Raw genomic sequence first — 21,450 nt, forward strand, 5'->3', positions numbered from 1 at the left:
TAACAATTTTTTTCAAAAAAATAGAAAATGAAATTATTAATTAATACGGGACATTTCTGTCATTTATAAAATATTAGCAGAAAAAAAACTTAATTGAATAAATTTTTCAAAAATTAAGATTTAATTGATATAATAATAAAAGTAAAAATCTATTTATAATTTTTCAACCAAAATAGATACTTAATGAATAATTAAACCTTTATTATGTTAAACGACAATAAACAAACTTAATCAATTTAAATTAAGAGTTAACAAAATATATATGTTATTAAATTATTTTATTATTATAATAATAATAATAATTAAATTTTATTCTATATTTTATTGTATTTTAACTTGGATAATGTTTTGTTATTTATTGAATAACTATTATTATATTTATTAAATAAATTTAAGTTTCATTTATTAAAAAAACTAAATATTTAAAACCACTATATTATTAATCTATATTTTTTTATAAAATTAAAAATAATTAATTTTAAATGTAATCTTATAATATTAGAGTTTGTTTAAAAATAATTTCAAAAATATTTAATAAAAAGTTTATTTTAATATAAATATTAATATAATAATGATACAACTAAAAAATTTGACCCTAACATAAGAAAGAACAAAATTGTTTTATTTTAAAATAATAGTATTAAATTGAGTTTATATATATATATATATATATATATATATATATATATATATATATATATATATATATATATATATATATATATAACTAAATTGAATACAAGATAAAAAGACAAGGTATTATCCTACCAATCACATTAGGAATATCTGTGACATGTCATAAAACTTGATACATGAATAATAAAAAAATTTACAAAAAATAAAAATAAATTAGATGAAAAAAATACAAAAACAAAACTACTTATGGACATGTAACATATTTTTAATGTGACTTGTGAATAACGACTAGAAAAATATAATTGAATTAATTTTAAAAAAATAAAATTTAATTAAACAAATATAAAAGGAAGAAATTTCAACTTTTAAAAAAAAAAGTCAATTAAACCATAAAATAAAAACTATCGCATCATCAATTTTTCTCTTTTAGTCTTCTTGTGACAATAAAGATTCATATTAATACTAAAATCCAGTTTGTTTATCATTGCTAATTTTGTTTTACAGTATATTAATCTAGAGTACCTTTTGAATTCATCTTTCATAATGAAATTAAATAGCTGTAAGTGAAAGCCACTAAAGTACAACTAGGAGAGTAAAATAACTTTAAGAAGGAAAAATCTATTAATTCTTCCTTAATTAAACTCAAATGTTTTGTCTTAATTCTTATTTTCTTCTTCAATATATATATATTTACGGTAAGCCTTCCTCTCCTTTACAACTTGGGATGTATTTTTCCTAGACACAGGACACAAGTGTCTCCTAATAGAAATAACTTTTTTTTATTCTTCACTTTAATGAAACAAATTTATTTTTTTATAAAATCTTATTTTAAATTGTAAGGAATATCTTTTCAGTGACTAAATTAATTTCACTTTTTAAAAAATGTTTCATAATATTTATTTTAAATAAACTTTAGAGATAATAAAACATTAACAACAGAATACTTTTTATGTTGTATGGCTAGATACAGGGACATATCCGCTTATTACATTCAAATAAATAATAGTCATACAATATTTACCAATAAAATAGAAAAAAAAAACAGAATTCGCTTAAATAAATGCAGCACCCTAATGTAAATTTAAATATATTCAAATATATATGAATTGTATGTAAATCCTCACATGCATAGTGAATATATATATATATATATATATATATATATATATATATATATATATATATATATATAATATTTATTTGACTCATCTATTTGATTTCATAAATTTCAAAATATTACAAAAATAAGTGTGGTTGGGGTTGATACACATCAGTTGCGTTTGTGAGAGGTCCATGCCACAACAGTTATTGGTAAGAGCAGTGGTCTTGTAAAAGAAAGAAAAATGATAGGAGAGGAAGAAAATGAATCAAATCACAGTATTTATCTATAATTTTTTTTCTATTTAGTGACGATTTTTTCCTGTAATTATTGATAAATATTTTTTAATAATTATCAATGAATATAAAATTATATTGATAAATTTACCGATTATATTATTAATGACAAATTTTAATCTATCAGAAATTCATAAAAAAAAAAGTTATTACCAATAAATTTTTTATATTTTTAACAAAATTTAATTATCGATAAAGGAATGAAATAATTCAATGGTTTTAAATTTGTTGAGAATATTCATATAGAGCTGCATACAATTGGCTAAACAAATTCTTTAACATGTTACCTTCAAATATTGATTTAATTGCAAACTTTTTGAGAGATTACAGAAGCACGAAACGTATCTAATGCAAGTTTGTAATGTTGAATAATGACTTCACGTTGTAATTTTTGCTTTAAGAAAAATGACTTGAAGCAAAAAGTGACAACAATGGTTTGCATTGATTTTGATCCTATTCATCAAATTGCTCAAACCTAAGTTACTTCTACTTTTAGGAGTTGCTTCTAAGTTTATTCCGAATTCGGTTTAAGATTACGAGCTTATTTATCCAATGTTTGTCCATAGTTTTGTCGAGTACATTAATCAAATTTAGATTTATGGTTTCGTATCAATTATTCAGACCCTTGTTATCACACCAGTCCAATCTCAGGGCTTGGACTTTGTTTATAGAGTTGTAGAATTTTAATATCACTGCTTTTTCAAATTCAAACAATATAGTATATCTTTAAGTTTATGTGAAATTTATCAATATAAATACGTAAAACATAATTAATGTTATTAATCTACTAACAATAAACGTTTTATTGGAAAAATTGAAGTTAAAGAACTACAACTTTTAAAATTAGGGAGAACTTTGTGAAATAAAATTAAAAACCAGAACATGCCATTTTACTGATATGACAAGTGAAACTTTTAAGAAATAAATTAAAGTTAACTTAGATTATATCAATAATATTCTTGAAATTATCTTTAATCTATAGTAATTTGTCAACATTACAAATTTAAATTTAGGTAATGCAATTAAATTTTAAAAAAAAGTTAGAAATTTACGTGTCTTGCTTAAGTTTTATTAGAAATGAAAACAAGTATTTAACATAAATATTAAAAATAACGTCAAAATCTTTTTTATATAAATTTGTTGATTAGCCGTTGGTCTTAAATTTGTTTGGTATCTTTATCTTAAAATGTACATAACAAATAATAATAAATAGAAGGGTTAAATATGTTTTTAGTCCCTAAACTATGGACCGTTTCTGGTTTTCGTCCCTCTTTCAAAATAAAGTACAATTTGGTCCTCATTCTCGAAACGTTCGTTTTAGTCCTCGTTTTGTTGACTAAATGAGGACCAAATTTTTAACGGTGTTAGTTTTTTAGGACTAAAACGAACGTTTCGAAAAGAATGAGGACCAAATTGTACTTTATTTTGAAAGATGTACGAAAATCAGAAACGACCAATAGTTGAGGGACTAAAAACATATTTAACTCTAAATAGAATATAAAGGAATACTCAATTATTTGATTATTATATATTTAGGATTATTTTTTATTTTTGTTATTGTTTTTCTTATTCAATTTAGTTTTAATATTTTTTTATAACATCAATTTGATATATTTCATTAAATTATTATAAACATGTTTGGAAGATACAGGGAAGATATCATGTATCAAAACCTGGAATATATATTTTTTAAGATTAAATATTATTTAGATTTTGAAAAGTGATTCTTTAAAAATAAATGGTTAATGTTAATTTAATAATATTGATTTTATTTTAAACATATTTGGACTGAATTGAATAAAAAAATATATAAGAACTAAAATAAATCATATAATATAAAAATTAAATTAGTAATTAACTTTATAATATAAATTATAAATAATAATAATTCTATTCATTTGGACAAAAGAATAAGTAAGAAATAAAGATTTGTTTTTGTAAATGATAAAAATAAACATAAAATTAAAAACAATCGTTTTTACTTATTTATTTATTTATTTACTTAATATATATATATATATATATATATATATATATTATCCTATTCTATGTCCTTGTTAAATCATCACTGTATATCTGATTTATAGAAACATCTTCATCTGCTCACAGCATTATCTGCTCACACTATCAATATAATCACAACAAACAAGAAAACAAACAAACATACAAACAAACGAAAGGGTAAACTAATTTATCAAAGAAACATACACAAGTAAATTATGAATATGAACACTTAAACACAAGTAAATCAAATAATCCTAAAGCGTACAATCATTAATTTTAAATTTGACCATCTTGATACATATATTGATACTAAACTCTGACAAGTTATGCATTTGTGATAGTCTCTACTGCTTTGCGGAACCATTATTGATGAATTTTACTCTACCACACACAAGGTTAGTCATTAACGTCTTAGGCTAAGATAAAGCCTCTAGACTAGGACCTCATATTCCTCTCACCACACACCCCATCATTCTCTACTTAAGATTGGATGGTTATTAGAGGTCAGGATAACCCCCAATATGGAATCCTTACATCATTACATACACAACTTAAAACCATATAAGAAACTTTTCCTTGAATTCTCTTTCACAATATACTTGATACATACATATAATCATACTATAATTCATAAGGCATCCAAATTCATACTAAACATACATAGCATTCATGTAGAACCACTTTAGGTAAGCAAATATCAGAAAATTACAAAAAGACGCATTGGTGTTAAGATTGACGCTCAACACAGAAGCTCTCGCAAAAGAGAGCGTTCAATGCCAAAGCTCTCGCACTTTTGCTAACTCAGTGAGACTCACTTGTCATTCAATGAAAAAGACAGAAAAAATAACACTAGACTTGTAGTGATAACTAGCGCTCAACGGTACCCTATCACTCTTTAGTGTTAGACCATTCGCACTTTGGGTGGCTCAGTGGTGAAAACTGACATTGAGCGTCATACCAAAAACATGCAACACAATTTTAATATGGTGAACTAGAGACCTATTCAGATGATCAAATTGATATTTTTGACTCAATATTTAGTCCAAAAACATGTTTCAAAGTCAGATTGAATACTAATTTGCTCAAATGGTCAAAAACTCAAGTTATCAACTTAACACCAAATATAACCAATTTCAAGCATCACACAATCATACACAGTAAATTTTTTCTCAAATATACGTATTAATGTAATTTTGGAGAAAAACTACATGATTCTCTTGATTTTGCCAAAGATTAAACGTCACCACCATTGTCATAAAATAGTGTTGAAGCAAAAGACAGTAATGAAAGTAAGGTAATTTGGCACTTTAACTTTACCAGAAAAAGCAGTTTTTATTCAACGAGTGGAATTGTGTTTTAGTGGGGCGATTGGTTAAACAGTAAATTTTAATTTTTTGGATTATTTTGATGGAGAATAGATGTGTTGTATAAAGGTGGGGAATGTTTGTTGTTCCCTTTTGTGCTGGGCAGTCCCTTCATTAGGTAACCCTTGCAGAACTGATTTCCAACTTTTAGTACTCAGTACACTATGAGTACACTTCGTACTCTCATCTCAACCAACCCTTCACATAATATATTCTATTCAAACTTCAAATTAATCACAACTATAAAGTTGGCCATTCATGAATTTCAAATTAGGTTTTGTAACAAAATTCATCTTCATTTTATCCTTCAAGCATCAACTCATCTACCTAACAAAATTAATTTGGGTCAAAGGTTTGTTCAACCATCAATCATCACACTCAGTCATTGAGCTGACCTACTATTTATATAGTTATAGCATGGATTGTGATTTTTAAAACTTTATTATCTTTCTCTAATTAAAACGGAAATTAGGTTTTTCAATCTTTTTTCTCAAACTAGAAAATCACAATACATTATAGAAAATTTAAAGTGTTTTTCTATTGATTGTTCTTGTAATTAGATGAACGAGTGATTACAAGAAAAATCACTGGTTACACCTAACCAAAATTAGTTTTACCGAGAAAATTATATTGAATGTGAATCTTCTTAAAATGTGTGCAATTAGTTTATGATCAAAGATTATAGTGGTCCTGGTTACGAAAACTAACCCAAGACCTAATTCTAGGTGGGAACCACATTTTCAAATTAATAATGATTTCGCGATTCTCAAGCATGATTAGAAACTCAATAAAATAGTATTTTAGCACTGATCCATTTTTTTTCAGAGTTAAAATATCAAACATATATTCTCACTGATTTTTTATTTTTTTATCTTCCGATTCGATATTTCATAAATATAATTTAATCCAGACTGTGATTGTTGAGTCAAACTCTAATGAATATATTCAATATTCAAATAGTAATGTATTCGTTTGAGTTACGTACTGAAATATATAAAAAAGTGTTTTTGAACTTTTTCTTACACGAAAACGTAGATACACGTATTTTCCTTGAAGATTGGAGTATTTTTTTAATCCATAATGGAATTAAGAAAAATATAAAGTTAATCAGATTGATGCATGTGTTCTAGACGTTGAAGAAACCAATTCACTTTGGTTGTTTTCAAGTCACTGTCTCACCTTTCAAGGGCAAATATCTAAATTTTCGAACATTCCTCCTTGTTTGACTTTTAATTTTATATATTATTCCTCATCTTTCACCCTCGATTTTCTGAACTCTGCAAAATCCATTCACTCATTGAGTTTCCAATTTCGTAGATTTCCACATAAACTTCTTCCATACTATTTAGAAAAAGACAAAAAATACGGAGCCAGTATAAATTATAAAACTCTTAAAAATTATTTATTTGGTACGGGAAATAATATATTAATATAGATTTTTCTTAACTTGTCACATAATACATTTATTATTTTCTAATCAAGTTTAAAGTACAATAACAAATAAATAATGAATAAGTAAAAAATGACACACACACACACATATATATATATATATATTGTGTTAAGATGTAGTTAAGAATTCTGAATCAAAATATTTTATTTCATTTAGTATATACTTACTTCTTATTATAAATGTTGATAACATCCTCACAAAATTAGAAAATGTTGATTCTTTTAAATGTTATGTGCTTTTCTTCCTTCTACTTGGTATTAGTATTTTTGTAAAAACACTCTAATATTAATAAAAAATAATGTGTTTAAATCAATCAAATAGTAAATATAGTGATAAATTTGTAATAATAAATAATTATTGTGGCTACTTTATAATCTGATCGGTGGTTATGGAATGAGTTTATAAGATAATTATATTTTCAACTAAATTTTATGTTGTTTTATCCAATAATTTGTCTGAAGTTTAGGTTAATTATAAATAAGTTTGAGTCGTTTAGGTTTGTTTAAGTAGGGTTAAGATATCTTATTCAAATCATTCAAAGTTGTCCGCTTCATCATTCAGTTACTTTCTCTCTTCCTCTTGTCCTGGCCGTGGAGTAGGGTGTCTGCAAAACGTAATAATTTTGTAATAAATATTAGTAAATATTATAATGAGTTTACCATTATGTCTGACTCATTAATTACTAATAAATATTTTATTCCTATTAATTGTTAATTAATTATTATTATTCTCATTAACTATCCATTAATGGTTATTATTGTTTAGAATAATTTCCAGACCGGTCAATATTTTCTCGCTGGACGGTCTACCGCTCGGTTCTTGACTGACTGGATGACCATACAGTACAAGGTTAATTATAAGTAAATTATTTTAAGATTTTAAATTTGAGATTGTGTTGTAATTTTTTTATATGAATGGAGTGATGAATATAATTTAAGCAATAAAGATTCTTACCACACAAATGTATAGGAGAGATACCTGGGAACTAATTTGATGATCAAATATATTTTAAACTCAATTTTTTTTATTATAAACATATAATACAACATTTTTTTTTAAAAAAAATTGTATATATTAAGGCTTATATTATTTATGAGCTTTATATTATCACTTTTACCACAGTAACAATTTGGGGATTGTTACAAATTATACTTAAAGTATTATAATTACTTTATTAAAATTTAAATTATTCAATTTTTTAATATTATATTAATTTTCTCACAAGCAATATATTTTATAATAATTTTAGTTATAGGTGTCGTGTGATTAATATCAACATGTTATAAAAAGAGTTAACAATATCAATATAGAAATGAAAAATTCCAATTAAAATTGGATCTAATTAAATACTAATTTTCTTTAAAATAACATTAGAAAGCTTATACAAATTAACTTGTACATGAAATTAATTTTAACTCGTTAAAAAATTAATTTCATATATTTTTCTTGGTATTGTTCTTCCTAAAGTTTTTTCAAACAAGTTTATCCAAACATATTTATTTTTTATATTAAATTATAATTTATAGAAGTGAGCAAATACTTTTTTGAAGAGTGATAAAATAAATTAATTATGAATTCAGGTACTCAATTTTTACAATATAATCATATAAAGGATTAATACTACTTTTTACCTAAATCCTTAAAGCAATGAGTTAATGGGTCTTTCACCTTTATATAATGCTTTCTCATTTCTATCCAATATGGGGCTTTGACTCAACTTGGATTCCCAATAAATTGATATACTATAAAAAAAATTTAAAAAAATTGAGTAGAATGAATTGTGTAAACCTTATACATTCTTGATGTTGGTAGTTTTATGTAAATTTCACTGAGCATTCAACAAGTGGTTGAATCATTCAACAAGTATTTCAGCAATGTTAAAACAATGAGCAATTATCATTTATATTAAACATTTTTACTTAAGTGAGATCATAGTTGCTCAATAAATAAAATTGGATTACGTGTGTGAAGAGCTAATAAATTAATATTGAATGCTTCTAAAAACTGTGATATTTTTGAAAGTTTGTTTTATTGTATGTAAAACCGAAACAAGTAAAAGGAAAGAGAGGTAGATGATGATTGATAGAAAATGTTACCTTCCATTGTTTGGAAGAAGATGGAAAAGTAAAGGAAAAAACGAAAATGTACTTGAATCTTAGGAATCCTTTTTCTTGTGCTTAAACGTAACGAAAGAAGAAAAGTTTATAGCTCTCTCCTTCAAAATACGAGATTGTCCTTCCCAAAATGTTTCTTACCCTTTCTTGTTGTTGTTTATGTGTGTTGTCATGATAAGAAATCACAAGTATAGTTGGTAGGACCACTACCCACTAATCTACAACCTTCCTTTTTCTTCTTCATGTTAACAATGTAAGCATTCTCGTGTGAAGCCTCTTTCTTCATGTTGTGGAAACCTAGGACCCTCTCACCATCACTGAATTACGAAACTCACATCCCTCACAATATTTTCAAATTCTTATCAAAATAAAGAATAACAATGACGTTATAGAAAACATTATGCTTGGATCAAAATTTTCAAAAATGTTTAGAAATTAAAATATTGTTTGTTTAGATTAAATAATTGAAATATTTTAGATTTTTTTATAAAGTATTTAATTTCTATTTTAAGATAAAAGTTTATTTTAAAAATATTTTGATAATTCATATATACGTCTTAAGTTGATTTAACTCAAACTTCAGTCTGAGTTGATTTAGTTCAATTTTTGACCTATGTCAACTATTTTCAACTTTTAACCTAATCGACTTGTTTTGATCTTCGATTAGCATCGACTTGACTTGATTTTCAGTCCGGACTAACTTTACTCGACTTTTGTCTTGAGCCGACTCGTTTCAACATTTTGCCTACATTGACTTGTCTCAACTTTTGACCTAACAAATCACTGTCAACCTTTGACTTTGGCCAACACTTGACTTTGGTCAATTTTTCTTGAACTTATAATTCGAATTGATTTGACTTTCAACTTAAGTCGACTTTGTTGAGTCTGTAGTCTAAACTGATTCTGACAAAGTTTTTAACTTTAATCGACTCAACTCAATCCTTCAATCTAAATCCACTCAATTTGACTTTGTGAATAAAGTGAAAATGAGTAAAATTTCAAATTTCTTATATTTTTTAGAGTATTTGAAATTTTTCTATTTTATTCATTTGTAATACTTTCCAAAAATTTATTAAATTTAAATTTTTTTTCTATTTGCCTTATTCAAATAAGTTGTGAAATATTTAAACTTTTTAAATAATCATCCTAATATATATATATATATATATATATATATATATATATATATATATATTATTGTAGTGAACTATTAAATATTTTTAAGTGTATGTTAATTTCAAAGGTAAGATTAAGCAAACAAGATAATACTTTTTTCTTGCATTTTTCAATAGTTCAGAGACCAAATTTGTTTTGATGTTATTTGGCTTTTTTTTTTCTAGTTGTGCAGGGCAATGCATTTCATTTAATAATGTTTATGATAATCTTTATTAACAAGTGTTTTCATTTAACTGATATAAAAATAAAAGTATGGTTTATACAAAAGTTAAAAATAATAATTAAGTGACAAGCATACTAAAGTCACTTGATCTAATTTTAATATTTAAGTCAAAACTATATATTTGACCATTGTCTTACCTTCTCAATTACTTTCCTTACCTTTTCTGCCTTTTGCAACAAAGTTTATACCGAATCGAAGGATGAAAAGACCAAACATCAAAATCAAATAAGTTAATCATCAAATTAAGGTTAGTTTACTTATTTTCTTTATTTCATTCAGAATAGGTTTCATTGTATTTGCATGTAGTGCATCCGAAAAGCAAAACGGTGTCTCAAGTATCAGAAAAATCATATCTACGTTGGATGCATGGAAAAAGAAGATAAAATAAAATAAAGCAAGAGGAGGAAAGTTGAAAAAGCTGCAATGAATAAAGAAAAGGTTATTCGGAAAATAAAAAATAGTTGTGGGAGTTGGAAAGTTTCAAAGTGAGAGGATTTTGGTGGCATCTCTTTCTTCCAGGTGAAAAAGAGCAGTGATATATATAGTAATGAAGAATATCACTGAGACAATGACTATGCAATGCATGAGCTTCAAATTGGGAACTCCACCAGACAAATTAGGCCGCCCTTTTCTTATTCTATCGGCATTCAATTCAATACCATCATCACAATATACATATTATATATATTTCGTGATATTATAACTACTGTTTAATAGATTAATTTTAACGCACATTAAAAAGATAGAGAAAGTTTTGGAGAATGTACTTAGAATTAAGATTGATTTGGTGGTGAAGATGGAAATGATAATGAGAAAAGGTTTTGGATTTGACTTCTCTACTAATATAATATTAATAATTAATATTTGTTAATAACAAATGAGAATATACATTAGAGAGAATAATAATCTTTTCTTAAAATCATAATTTTTAAAAACTTTTTTACATGTTGAAAAATATACATTTTTTATTTGTTTTTACTTTCTAAAAACATATTGTTGGACATCTCAAGTTTACTAAAAACAAAATGAGTTTATATTATCAACTGATATAAATTTAGGTTAAGTTAGATTTAAAATTTACTTTTTAGTAAATATCTGTTGGGTATATCGAGGAGGAGATTCACTGGAGAGACATAATACAAGTGAGATCTGAGTTCAATCCTATAAAGGAAAGATTGACACTACTTTCTACTCAAAACCTTAAGATAATGTGGACTTTCATGTTTATACAATGTTTTACTTTCTCATTTTTATCCAATGTGAAACTTAGACTCACACTTGAATTCCCAATAATGTCAAAGTTAGGAGAGTTTACAATTTATAACTGGATCCAAATATTATCTTTCAAATCGATTTTATAAAGTTGAATTAGATCAAAGTTATTTCTTAAAAAGTTTCTGATTTAATTTTTATATATTTATATTAAACTCTATTATTAACAATTCATATTTACAAAAGATTATGAAGAATAAAAATATAATGAAAGAAAAAGTTAAATAAAATATTATTAAGTATAAAATATTATAAAATGTTATTAAAATAAATAATTTTATGAAGTTGAGTTACAGTTTATTAACCTAATGTTAGAGTCACATGAGTTTTTTAATATATAAATTGATAAAAAAAAATTATCTTTTAGACATATTTTGTAAAGTTCAATTAGATTTAAAAAAAATTTAAACAAAATTTATAATTCAATTTTTATATATTTATTTAGAGTTTATTGTTATAACTATTTGAAAATATCTATTTAAAAAGGATTTTATGTGATATATATATATATATATATATATATATATATATATATATATATATTATTAATTAGGAAATTAAATAAAATATTACGGAGGAAAATGTTATAAACGAATAAGTTTCACATATAGTGTTATGGAATAATCTTTTATGGTTTATCTTTGTATTTTGAATAATCTACTCATCTTTTCTTTTGTTAATCAGAATTAGACGTAGCAATCCAGATAAGGAACATTTTGTGCAGATTTTGAAAGTGCTCAATTAGGTCTCTATTTATGTAGAATTGAGCGTTAAACTTTTTACGTTGTGGCATGCTGAGGTAGCATTTAATAACGACGTGGCACAGTAACAACTCATTACGGATTTATTTGATTTTAAATTTTTAAAAACTTTAAAATATGGTAAATTTAATAAAACAAAACGTTATATCTATTTCTGGGAATGAAATTAAAACGTATTAGGATTAAGTTTGGTATTTTGGGGTCACATTTTGAGTGTGCGAGAAAATTGGGCGTTTGGGTTATTACAGTGTAAGGAATAAGGTGGTAGTAGAGAGAGGATAGTACCATTGAGACAAATTTACAAACATGTGGCGTGAAGAATTTGTGACCACAACAGCGATGTCCAGAAGCCAAAACCACCAAAGGAATTGAATAATCTAGTGCAAAGATAAATCAACCAATTCACCAATGAGAGATAAATTATCACAGAAGAAAAATTGGCTCCTTTTTTCCACTTCTTTCTCATCAATGAAAACACTAAAAGTTCATAAACCCAGAAGCCAAAGCCATAAACAGAAAACACAGTAAGATTGTAAGGCATGGGAGGTGCACTAGGCGGTTGGATTGGGGGGTAGGCGTGGATGTAGATGTTGAAGATGTGGGTGTGGGAGGGTGAGAAGAAGGTTTCCCAGAGAGGGGAGAGGGTAAGGAAGAGGAAGGCGATTCTGGAGGTGGTGTGTGGGGAGGCGGCGCAGGGGAAGAGGGCGAGGGCGTCGGCAGAAGAGGGCTATTCAACCATTTTTAGGTTTTCTTCTTCTTTATCTGATGAGATTATGGAGTTGATTGATTGTGGAAACAAAAATATAGAGAATTTGTTTATGGTTGGATTTAGAATGGTTAAGACATTTATGAGCTTTGAAATCTCTTCATTCACGAGGACTATATTTATTAAATATAATTTATTTTAAACTTAAAATAAAATAATTTCATGTAATAAGTTGTTACTGTTTCACATGGTTAGTAAATCTGCACGAACAGAGCCTCCGGATCAGTTAACCTTTTCTTTAGTATTACTTTCAAATATTTGATTAAAATATTTTATGTACGTTAGAGCAATAGTTGGAAATTCGAGTTCGAGTTTTGTCTAGTGTATATTGACCGATTCATGTTTGGTTAAGTAGTAAAAAGTTAAAATAAATTAATTAAGTCAAAATTGATTTTATTTTATAACTGAATATATCATGTCAGACATAAAAATGAAAGAGAAAAACTCAATCCTAGAATCTTTTATTCTAAACTTCTTAAATCATCCTTTATAAGATGACATTGAAACGTAATTAAAACACAAATGTTTAAAAACACCAATTTTATTAATACAATTAAAAATTTAAGGAAATAATTCTAAATATTATTTATTCGACATTTAGCAGTTTTTCTTTTTCATTTTCGTTTTTATTTAACATTATACTAGTAAATGAAGTGGACATCTAATTTATATTTTTCTTGTATGGTTAGATAATCATTTGATGTGTAGTATATGTCCTAACATTGACTTCAATATAAAGATATAGTGGTCCATTATATTAAAGTTTTTTACGAAAATGATAGTGTAGATATGGTTTTGATTCTCTTATGTTAAAAGGGTGAAGTTAATAAAGCAAAGAATATATAATAAAAGTGAAAACTATATTTTTCCTATGGGTCGAGTCATTTCTCCCGACGTCATCTGGTTCACGCTCTCTCAGTTCTCTCCGTCTGGTCAAGTCTTGTTCAGTCTCCTGTGCATCGACCGGATCGGTAAGTTAAGCGTGGTAATAAATGCGTAATTAATGAATTTGTCTACCTCTTACCTTTAACTTGTATTTATAGTTTTGGTGATGGGTTACGAATTAGCAAAGCCTTAATCATAACCCAATCCACAGTCCAATCATTTTTAATCAGTATTTTATCTTAATCACGTTCGAAAATCGACCTGTCTCGGCCGTTCTGCCTTAATGTTTCTCGAATACCGTTTGTCAAAGCTGTCCTGGAATCACCTTAAATCATAGGTTTAAGTGATTATTAATATAGTTTGTGTGTAAGAATTCGTTTTTGAAAGTAATGTGTAAACATAAGAAATGTTTAGAAAGCAGTTAAATTTCCTAAGAAGCCGAAATCAGCATGCTTAGAATTACAGTGAAGGAAAATTATTTGATTAGTGGGCCAATGATGCATTAAATTGTGTGTGTAATAATAACTGATTTATAGGCATCAAATGCGCTATATAACCTGCTACCAAAATTAATCATTGCTATAGTTTGGAGTCAAATCATGTTTGATCAATCAGATCAATTTCTACTTGCCATGCTCCTCTTAAAAATGTGGCGAAATGTAAATGCCTTCTTTCTTATTCCCATTTGCATTCATGCATTCTGGTAAAAATAATAGATATCTTCCTCTAACGGATACGAAATGATAAATCCCATTAATGAATAATATACTAAATAATAAATACTATAAGAATATCCTTTATATATTATAATTTGGTTTTATTTATAAACCTAAACATTTTTATTTATGAAATTAAATATTTATAAATGGTCTTAAAATAATTCAGATAATAAAATATTATATATATATATATATATATATATATATATATATATATATTGAGTTTAAATTTAATTCATTTTTGTAAAATAAAAATTACTCACTTATATAACATATAAATTAATGCTATTTTTAATTAATGCACGATTTTCAAGTAAAAAAGTTATTCAATATGAGATACAGGGATGAGTGTCATTAGTATATATTTTTCATTTTTTATTACATATATTGAAATTTTTTTATTGAAATAAATTAGAAAGATTAAAAAACATGACATCATTTCTAACATAAAACTATACCTAACTTCGATACTATACCATTAAAATATTTTATTGAAATAAATGGTGAACCTAATTGTTTTTGAAATATGAGTTGTCTATATATCTTGAGACTTATCTGTTTGTAGTTTTTATTTTTTTCATATCATTTTGCTTTCCCATTTTTATTAAATACGAAATTATAAACTCATACTCTTGAATTCTATATTATTTATCTTTATAAATATTAAAGAAAAATATAAGATACTTCTTTTGAATGTATAGAAAAAAATTGAATTATGATATAAAAAATGTCTTTTTAACAAATTTTTTTAACAATCACTTGTGTGATAGCATGTGATTGGTCTATTTTAAACATACAGAATAGTAATACATTATCTATTGTCAAAAAATTCTTAAAAAAAATTGTTAAAATATCGTGGTCGGATATCATATTACATTACACGTTGCTTAAAAAGGAGGGTGGGTTTCCTTTCCCAGTATGTATGGAGTACTTTCTAACTAAGAAAACAACTAACAGCTTGCAGCAAAAAGGATGAAACAAACACTGATTTCTAGAGAGAAGATCCATCACCACATGCAATAATATTCCAGAATATGGGGATTAGGTATACAACTGGGGTACCTTTGATTAATACATCCACAATTATTTGTGTTCCATTCATATCAATACAACGACACACACAATGTTTTTATCTCCTTCCAAATTGTCTCTTTTCCACTCTCTTCGCTTTTCAGCAAAACTCCATCTCCAACATGCCATAACATTATTTCATCCATTCAACTTTGTTCCCTTCCTCTCAAACAACATCACCTTATTCCACCTTCAATTTGCTCACTCTTTCCGAAACAAAACTCTCATTGCATCTCTGCAATCATCTCACCAATTTGTATCTGCATGCATGTTCTTTACTGCTGTTTTTAGGGTTTCTTCCTAAGATTCTTGCATTTTCGAATCCTAAGTTGTTGATAGGATCTTCTGATTAGTGAAAATGATAAAGGGACGGTGGTTGCTAATGTCTACTTCCATTATGAGCATGTGTACAAAGATAAATATATTTTGCATACTATATACAGAGAGAAGAAAAAGTGAACAAATAGAAAAGATTGTTAAGGATAAAGTTAAAAACCAAAAGAAGAGAAATGAAGACATATATCACAAGCATGATACGAATTTGAATAGTAATATAGGTTAATGTTTTAGTGTATGAGTATGACTGATAATGGAACAGAAATTTTCTGTTAAGAGAAACTCGAAGTAACATGTAACTGAAGTACTTTTATTAACAAGCAATCATGTTAACACTGATGTTTATTTTAACCAAAGTACTTTTTAGTGGAGTCTTTTGTATTTTTTCTGTTAAAAGTTGAATTCTTGTTTAAAGTTCACGATAAATACTATCCAATTATTTTAAATAATTTATATAACTTCCCCCAAATTTTTATTTTTTGATGATTGACAACAAATATATGATAGAAATGTTTGTTTGGTTTATCTTAGCAACTCACTTAAATATAGTTTATCTCATTCAAATTTGGTTTAATGTTTTTTTGAAAATTAATATTCATTCTAATATTTACTTAATGGTAAAGTTGAAAAGAATGGCAAAAGAGATTCTTCGTTTAATTTTTCTATTAACAATTTAGAAATATAAAGTTGGTTTAATGAGTTTAAAAAGAAGAACATAAGAAGTTGTGAATTTATCTTATTTACTAACAATTAACACAGTCTATTGAAAAAAAAATACCTTATTAATTTTTCTAAGATATAACGTGATTTAATTTTTATGTGATTTACTATCCTTATTAATTTATAACAATAGTAATTAATAACATGGCTTAAATTTTCTAATATTTGTGATCCTTTTTCATCCATATTCGTCGGACATAAAAGTCAACTTAATGAAGAAAAAATAAATCATAAAAAAAATTGTAATAGTAAATAGTAGACATTTGGGGCAGACAAAACAATGAATGTGGTCGCAAAAGAGTAGAAGAACTAGCAATATGGAAAGTAGCAATAACGATGGTGTAGAAGGAAAGACCAATTTGGAGAATTTTCTTAAGGAATTTAGAAGGAAAAAATTGAAAAGAATGAATAAATTGTCCACAAATTAAAATGAGTTTGAAATCTTTCTTATATAATATCAATTTTTTAATTTATGGACAAGTTAATTTTTATTTATAAAGAAAATAATTTTCTTCCCTTCTCAAAGTCCTTTAAAAAGAAGACTATTCCAACATAGTCATTGTCATTCACTAACTCAACTCCACTTATGTTAATAATAATCATTGAGCCACTAATTGAGTTGACTAACTGCACCACCACTAACTTTACCACACAACAAATTTTTATCTTCATCCTATTATTTCAGATTTTATTTTTCGAAACGCATTAAATTAATTTTGGAAATTTCCAGTACACACTCTTCTTATTCTGGATAAAATTTTCCAAAAGCTTTGATGTCGTGCAGGAAGAAAATTGATAGGGTGCAGAAAAACAAATTGCATTCGAAAAGTTACCGACATCCAAAACACATCTCACAACAAGCCCATATTAGAGAATGGGTAATCTTCGACTATAATGGGCCTAGAATGTGGTTCTAGAGGCAAATTTTTTTCGGACTTTTTCTTATGCACCCCATCAAATTTCTCTCTGCATCCTATCATTCAAGCTTCTTTTTTCAAAACACGCTAAATCAATTCCGGAAAGAACACTCATCCACATTTTTTCCGGATAAAATATTCCGGAAATTTTGATGGGATATTGAAAAAAAAAATATTGATAAGGTGAGGAAGAAACAGCCTCCTATCTAGACTGATATAAATTTGAAATTTTCAAATAAAATTGTGGGTGTAGAAAGAATTAAGGTAGTTTTTTGGGAGGAAAATAGTTTCTGCACCCATTGTTTCTTCCTATATTCTATAAAGTGCTAGTTAAAAGACATTTTCCGTAATCCTTTAAAAAAAAATTGCCAAAACACTTTCAAAGTATTACATATTTTCAAACTAAATTCTAAAATTCTATCTATATTGCAAACTTAATTTTCCGATGACCTATTTACACATTCATCATACTCCCCTAATCTTTCTCCTCTGTTTCTCATAATCCTCTCCTCAATGATGCAGAATTTTGGAAAAGTTACTTCGCTGATATGAAAACGTTCCTAAAATAAAATTTTAAAAGCTATTTATGTAAAATTCTACAAAACTAATTATGGAGCAGATCTATACCCCTTTTTCAGTAATTAGTGGATTTGAACCAAAATTTATATCTGCTTTGCACTGTTCTGTAAAAAAATTAAGTGCCAATGACAAACTTTAAGAGCTATGTTGAAGAGATATTTTTTACAACTATCATTGACAATCCATCTTTAATTAATAAAACATTTAATCGTGAAAAAAATGTAATTATATTGTTCAGAATGACTAAGATAAATTGATTGTACTTTTCTAAAAATGTGAAATAGCTGTTAACTGATATCAAAGTATCAGCACTCCAGTTGATCTTGGAATTTGTTGAACACCCTCCGAGTGTGCTGTCATGTATCAACCACAAATCCAGAGATTCAAAGGTACAAAAGTCAACTTAACTCTTAATAGGTCAGCAACTTCACCAAATAACCATGCTACAATGCATAGGAAACAAAACAATCACTCTGGTTACCAGTTTCTGACAGACAATTGAGCCACAAAACGCATGCATGCAGCAATCCCTTATGTAACAACTTCAGTTGCATCTTCAGCCACTCAATTCAACGACACAATTGCCCAAATACTTTCTGCATCATAGACCTAACCTAACCCAGTGAACTATGACACTCACACATAACATTTAATTGAGTTATAGCTCTACCATTCATTGGATAAAAGGTGAGTGTCCAGAAAACGTAGGCTGCTTAATAATGCTGTTCTGTGAAATCTATATAGACCATCATAGTGTAAAATTTTTAAACCAGTTCTCAAATCAGGGACCCAGAAACAAAATTGTTCTAGAATTTACTGTATACGGTCACAGTTGTCATTATATATAAACTGTCAACCATAAATTTGAAGGTTAAACATCTTCATAAAGACAACACAACCAGGACTTCCATGTAAATTCAAACACAATACTACCATGAAATAGCACAATGTTTGTCATTTCTAATGAACTGCAAAATCTTAAATTTCAGAGTTTTGACTCCATTTAAAAGGAGTATACTCAATAACAAACTAAACATTGAAAGTACTTAGATACACACAGGAACTAATAAACAGAAACAGAGCAACACTGTAAATAATATTCTGCAATATCCACAAGATACCCAACAAAAATGTACACCCAATCGCAAGAGGCAATAACACCTTAAGAAACAACGAGGCTTAAAGAATTCCCCAATGCCATACGCCAAACCAGAATATCAACCCTAATATCGCCAACAAAACAATTTAACAAAAAAATATTACTAAAATCTCACAATGATATAAATATACCTTACTGTATAAAAAGAAAGGGCGTACCACAAGAATCATTTTCGGCTAATAAACCCATAAAATCAACAAAACATTACACACCAAAGGGTTAACCGATAAACGAAGAACATTTAAAGCCACTTATCCATGTACATAAAAGCTACCATCTTGCGCAAAAAATTTGAAACTTTACAGATACAACGCAGATGTCCAACCAAAAATGTGTTTATAATAGAACGCAAACACAGTCATTCCCAAAAGAACTTGTTAGAGTTACGGAAAATTCCCAAAACAAAAAAAAACGATGAAAAAACGTCTTCAAGAAATTGCTAAAAGGGAAGACCGAAATTAAAAGACTGCGATATATATTTAAATGTTCCAGAAAACAAGAAATGCCATTAAAAAGGACGATCCAAAATATACATCAAGAAAACCCTAACTCTCATAAAAGATCTCAAGAACTGGTAAATTTGGTGACTGCCTTGGTGCCTTCGGAGACGGCGTGCTTGGCAAGCTCACCAGGAAGGACAAGACGAACCGCGGTCTGGATCTCACGGGATGTGATGGTGGGCTTCTTGTTGTAACGGGCCAGTCTGGATGATTCTTGAGCAAGCTTCTCAAAGATATCATTGATGAAACTGTTCATGATCCCCATTGCCTTGCTGGAGATCCCAATGTCAGGGTGGACCTGCTTGAGGACCTTGAAGATATAGATCTTGTAGGTTTCCACGCTCTTGGCCTTCTTCTTCTTCTTCTTGTCACCGGAGGTGGCATCCTTCGGGATCTTCTTCTCTGCTTTCGTTTTCTCGGCGGGAGCCTTCTCTGCAGGCTTTTTCTCAGCCGGTTTCTTCTCACCCTTGGCCATGGCTTGGTTTAAAATGCTTGAGAGGATATGAAAGGGTATGACAATGCAAAGGTTCAGTGATGAGATCTATCAGAAGCGGTGGAGAGTGGTTTATATAGGAATGAGTCGTGGAAGCTGATTGGTTGGGTTACGGTCACACGGATCGATGACGTGGCAGTATTTTTTTTGCTTTTGGAGGGAGATTTCGGAATCTTGGCATGTTTTCATTTTTTATTTAACTTTACAGTATTTTGTGCTTTATATTGTTTTGGCGGGTTATGATTTTTTCAATATTTTGGGTACGCGGCGGGGCGTTTGCATGTTTGAAAATAAAACTTCAAATGTAAATCAAATCAAACTAGTGTGTATGTCATATGCAGCCCAAATATTATAAGGTTGAGTTACATAATATATATATATATATATATATATATATATATATATATATATATATATATATATATATATATAAATAGTTAAAGGCTTAATACCCTATTTTGTCTCCAGTTTCGTTCGAAAATATCAAATTAGTCCATTCTTTAAAAAATGCGTCAATTACGCCTTACTTAATAAAATTTGCATTAATGAAATCTCTTCCATTAATGCCGTTTGTACGGATTTAATGGAAGAGATTTCATTAATGCAAATTTTATTAAGTGAGGACGTAATTGACGCATTTTTTAAAGAATGGACTAATTTGATATTTTCGAGCGAAACTGGGGACAAAATAGGTATTAAGTCATAGTTAAAAACATTTGATGTGATCAAATTAAAAAGAATAGTTCATATATCATATGTATTTGTTTATGATTATTTATTTCTTAAGATTATTTATTTCTTAAGATGATGAATGAAGATGGACTAATGGGTCTAAATTAAATATAATTTGTGCGGATGAATTTAGGAAAAATAAAATATTTTCATTTCTATCCTTGCATACACGAAG

General features: G+C 27.2%; 1 protein-coding gene across 1 annotated transcript; it reads right to left on the reverse strand.

Moving 5' to 3' along the window:
* Positions 1-19,999: 19,999 nt before the first annotated feature.
* Positions 20,000-20,587, reverse strand: LOC124845422 (putative histone H2B.3). The gene has a single exon (XM_088097899.1). It carries the CDS (start codon positions 20,523-20,525, stop codon positions 20,115-20,117), a length of 411 nt encoding a protein of 136 aa, XP_087954025.1. The 5' UTR covers positions 20,526-20,587; the 3' UTR covers positions 20,000-20,114.
* Between the last annotated feature and the right edge of the window lie 863 nt (positions 20,588-21,450).

The sequence above is a fragment of the Vigna umbellata genome, chromosome 8 (genome assembly GCF_029865625.1).
Source record: "Vigna umbellata cultivar VRB3 chromosome 8, Vumbellata_1.0, whole genome shotgun sequence".
NCBI classification, from domain to species: Eukaryota; Viridiplantae; Streptophyta; class Magnoliopsida; order Fabales; family Fabaceae; genus Vigna; species Vigna umbellata.

What these genes read in the sequence shown, in the direction of transcription:
- LOC124845422 (XM_088097899.1), bottom strand. Translation starts at nt 20,525, where the DNA reads ATGGCCAAGGGTGAGAAGAAACCGGCTGAGAAAAAGCCTGCAGAGAAG.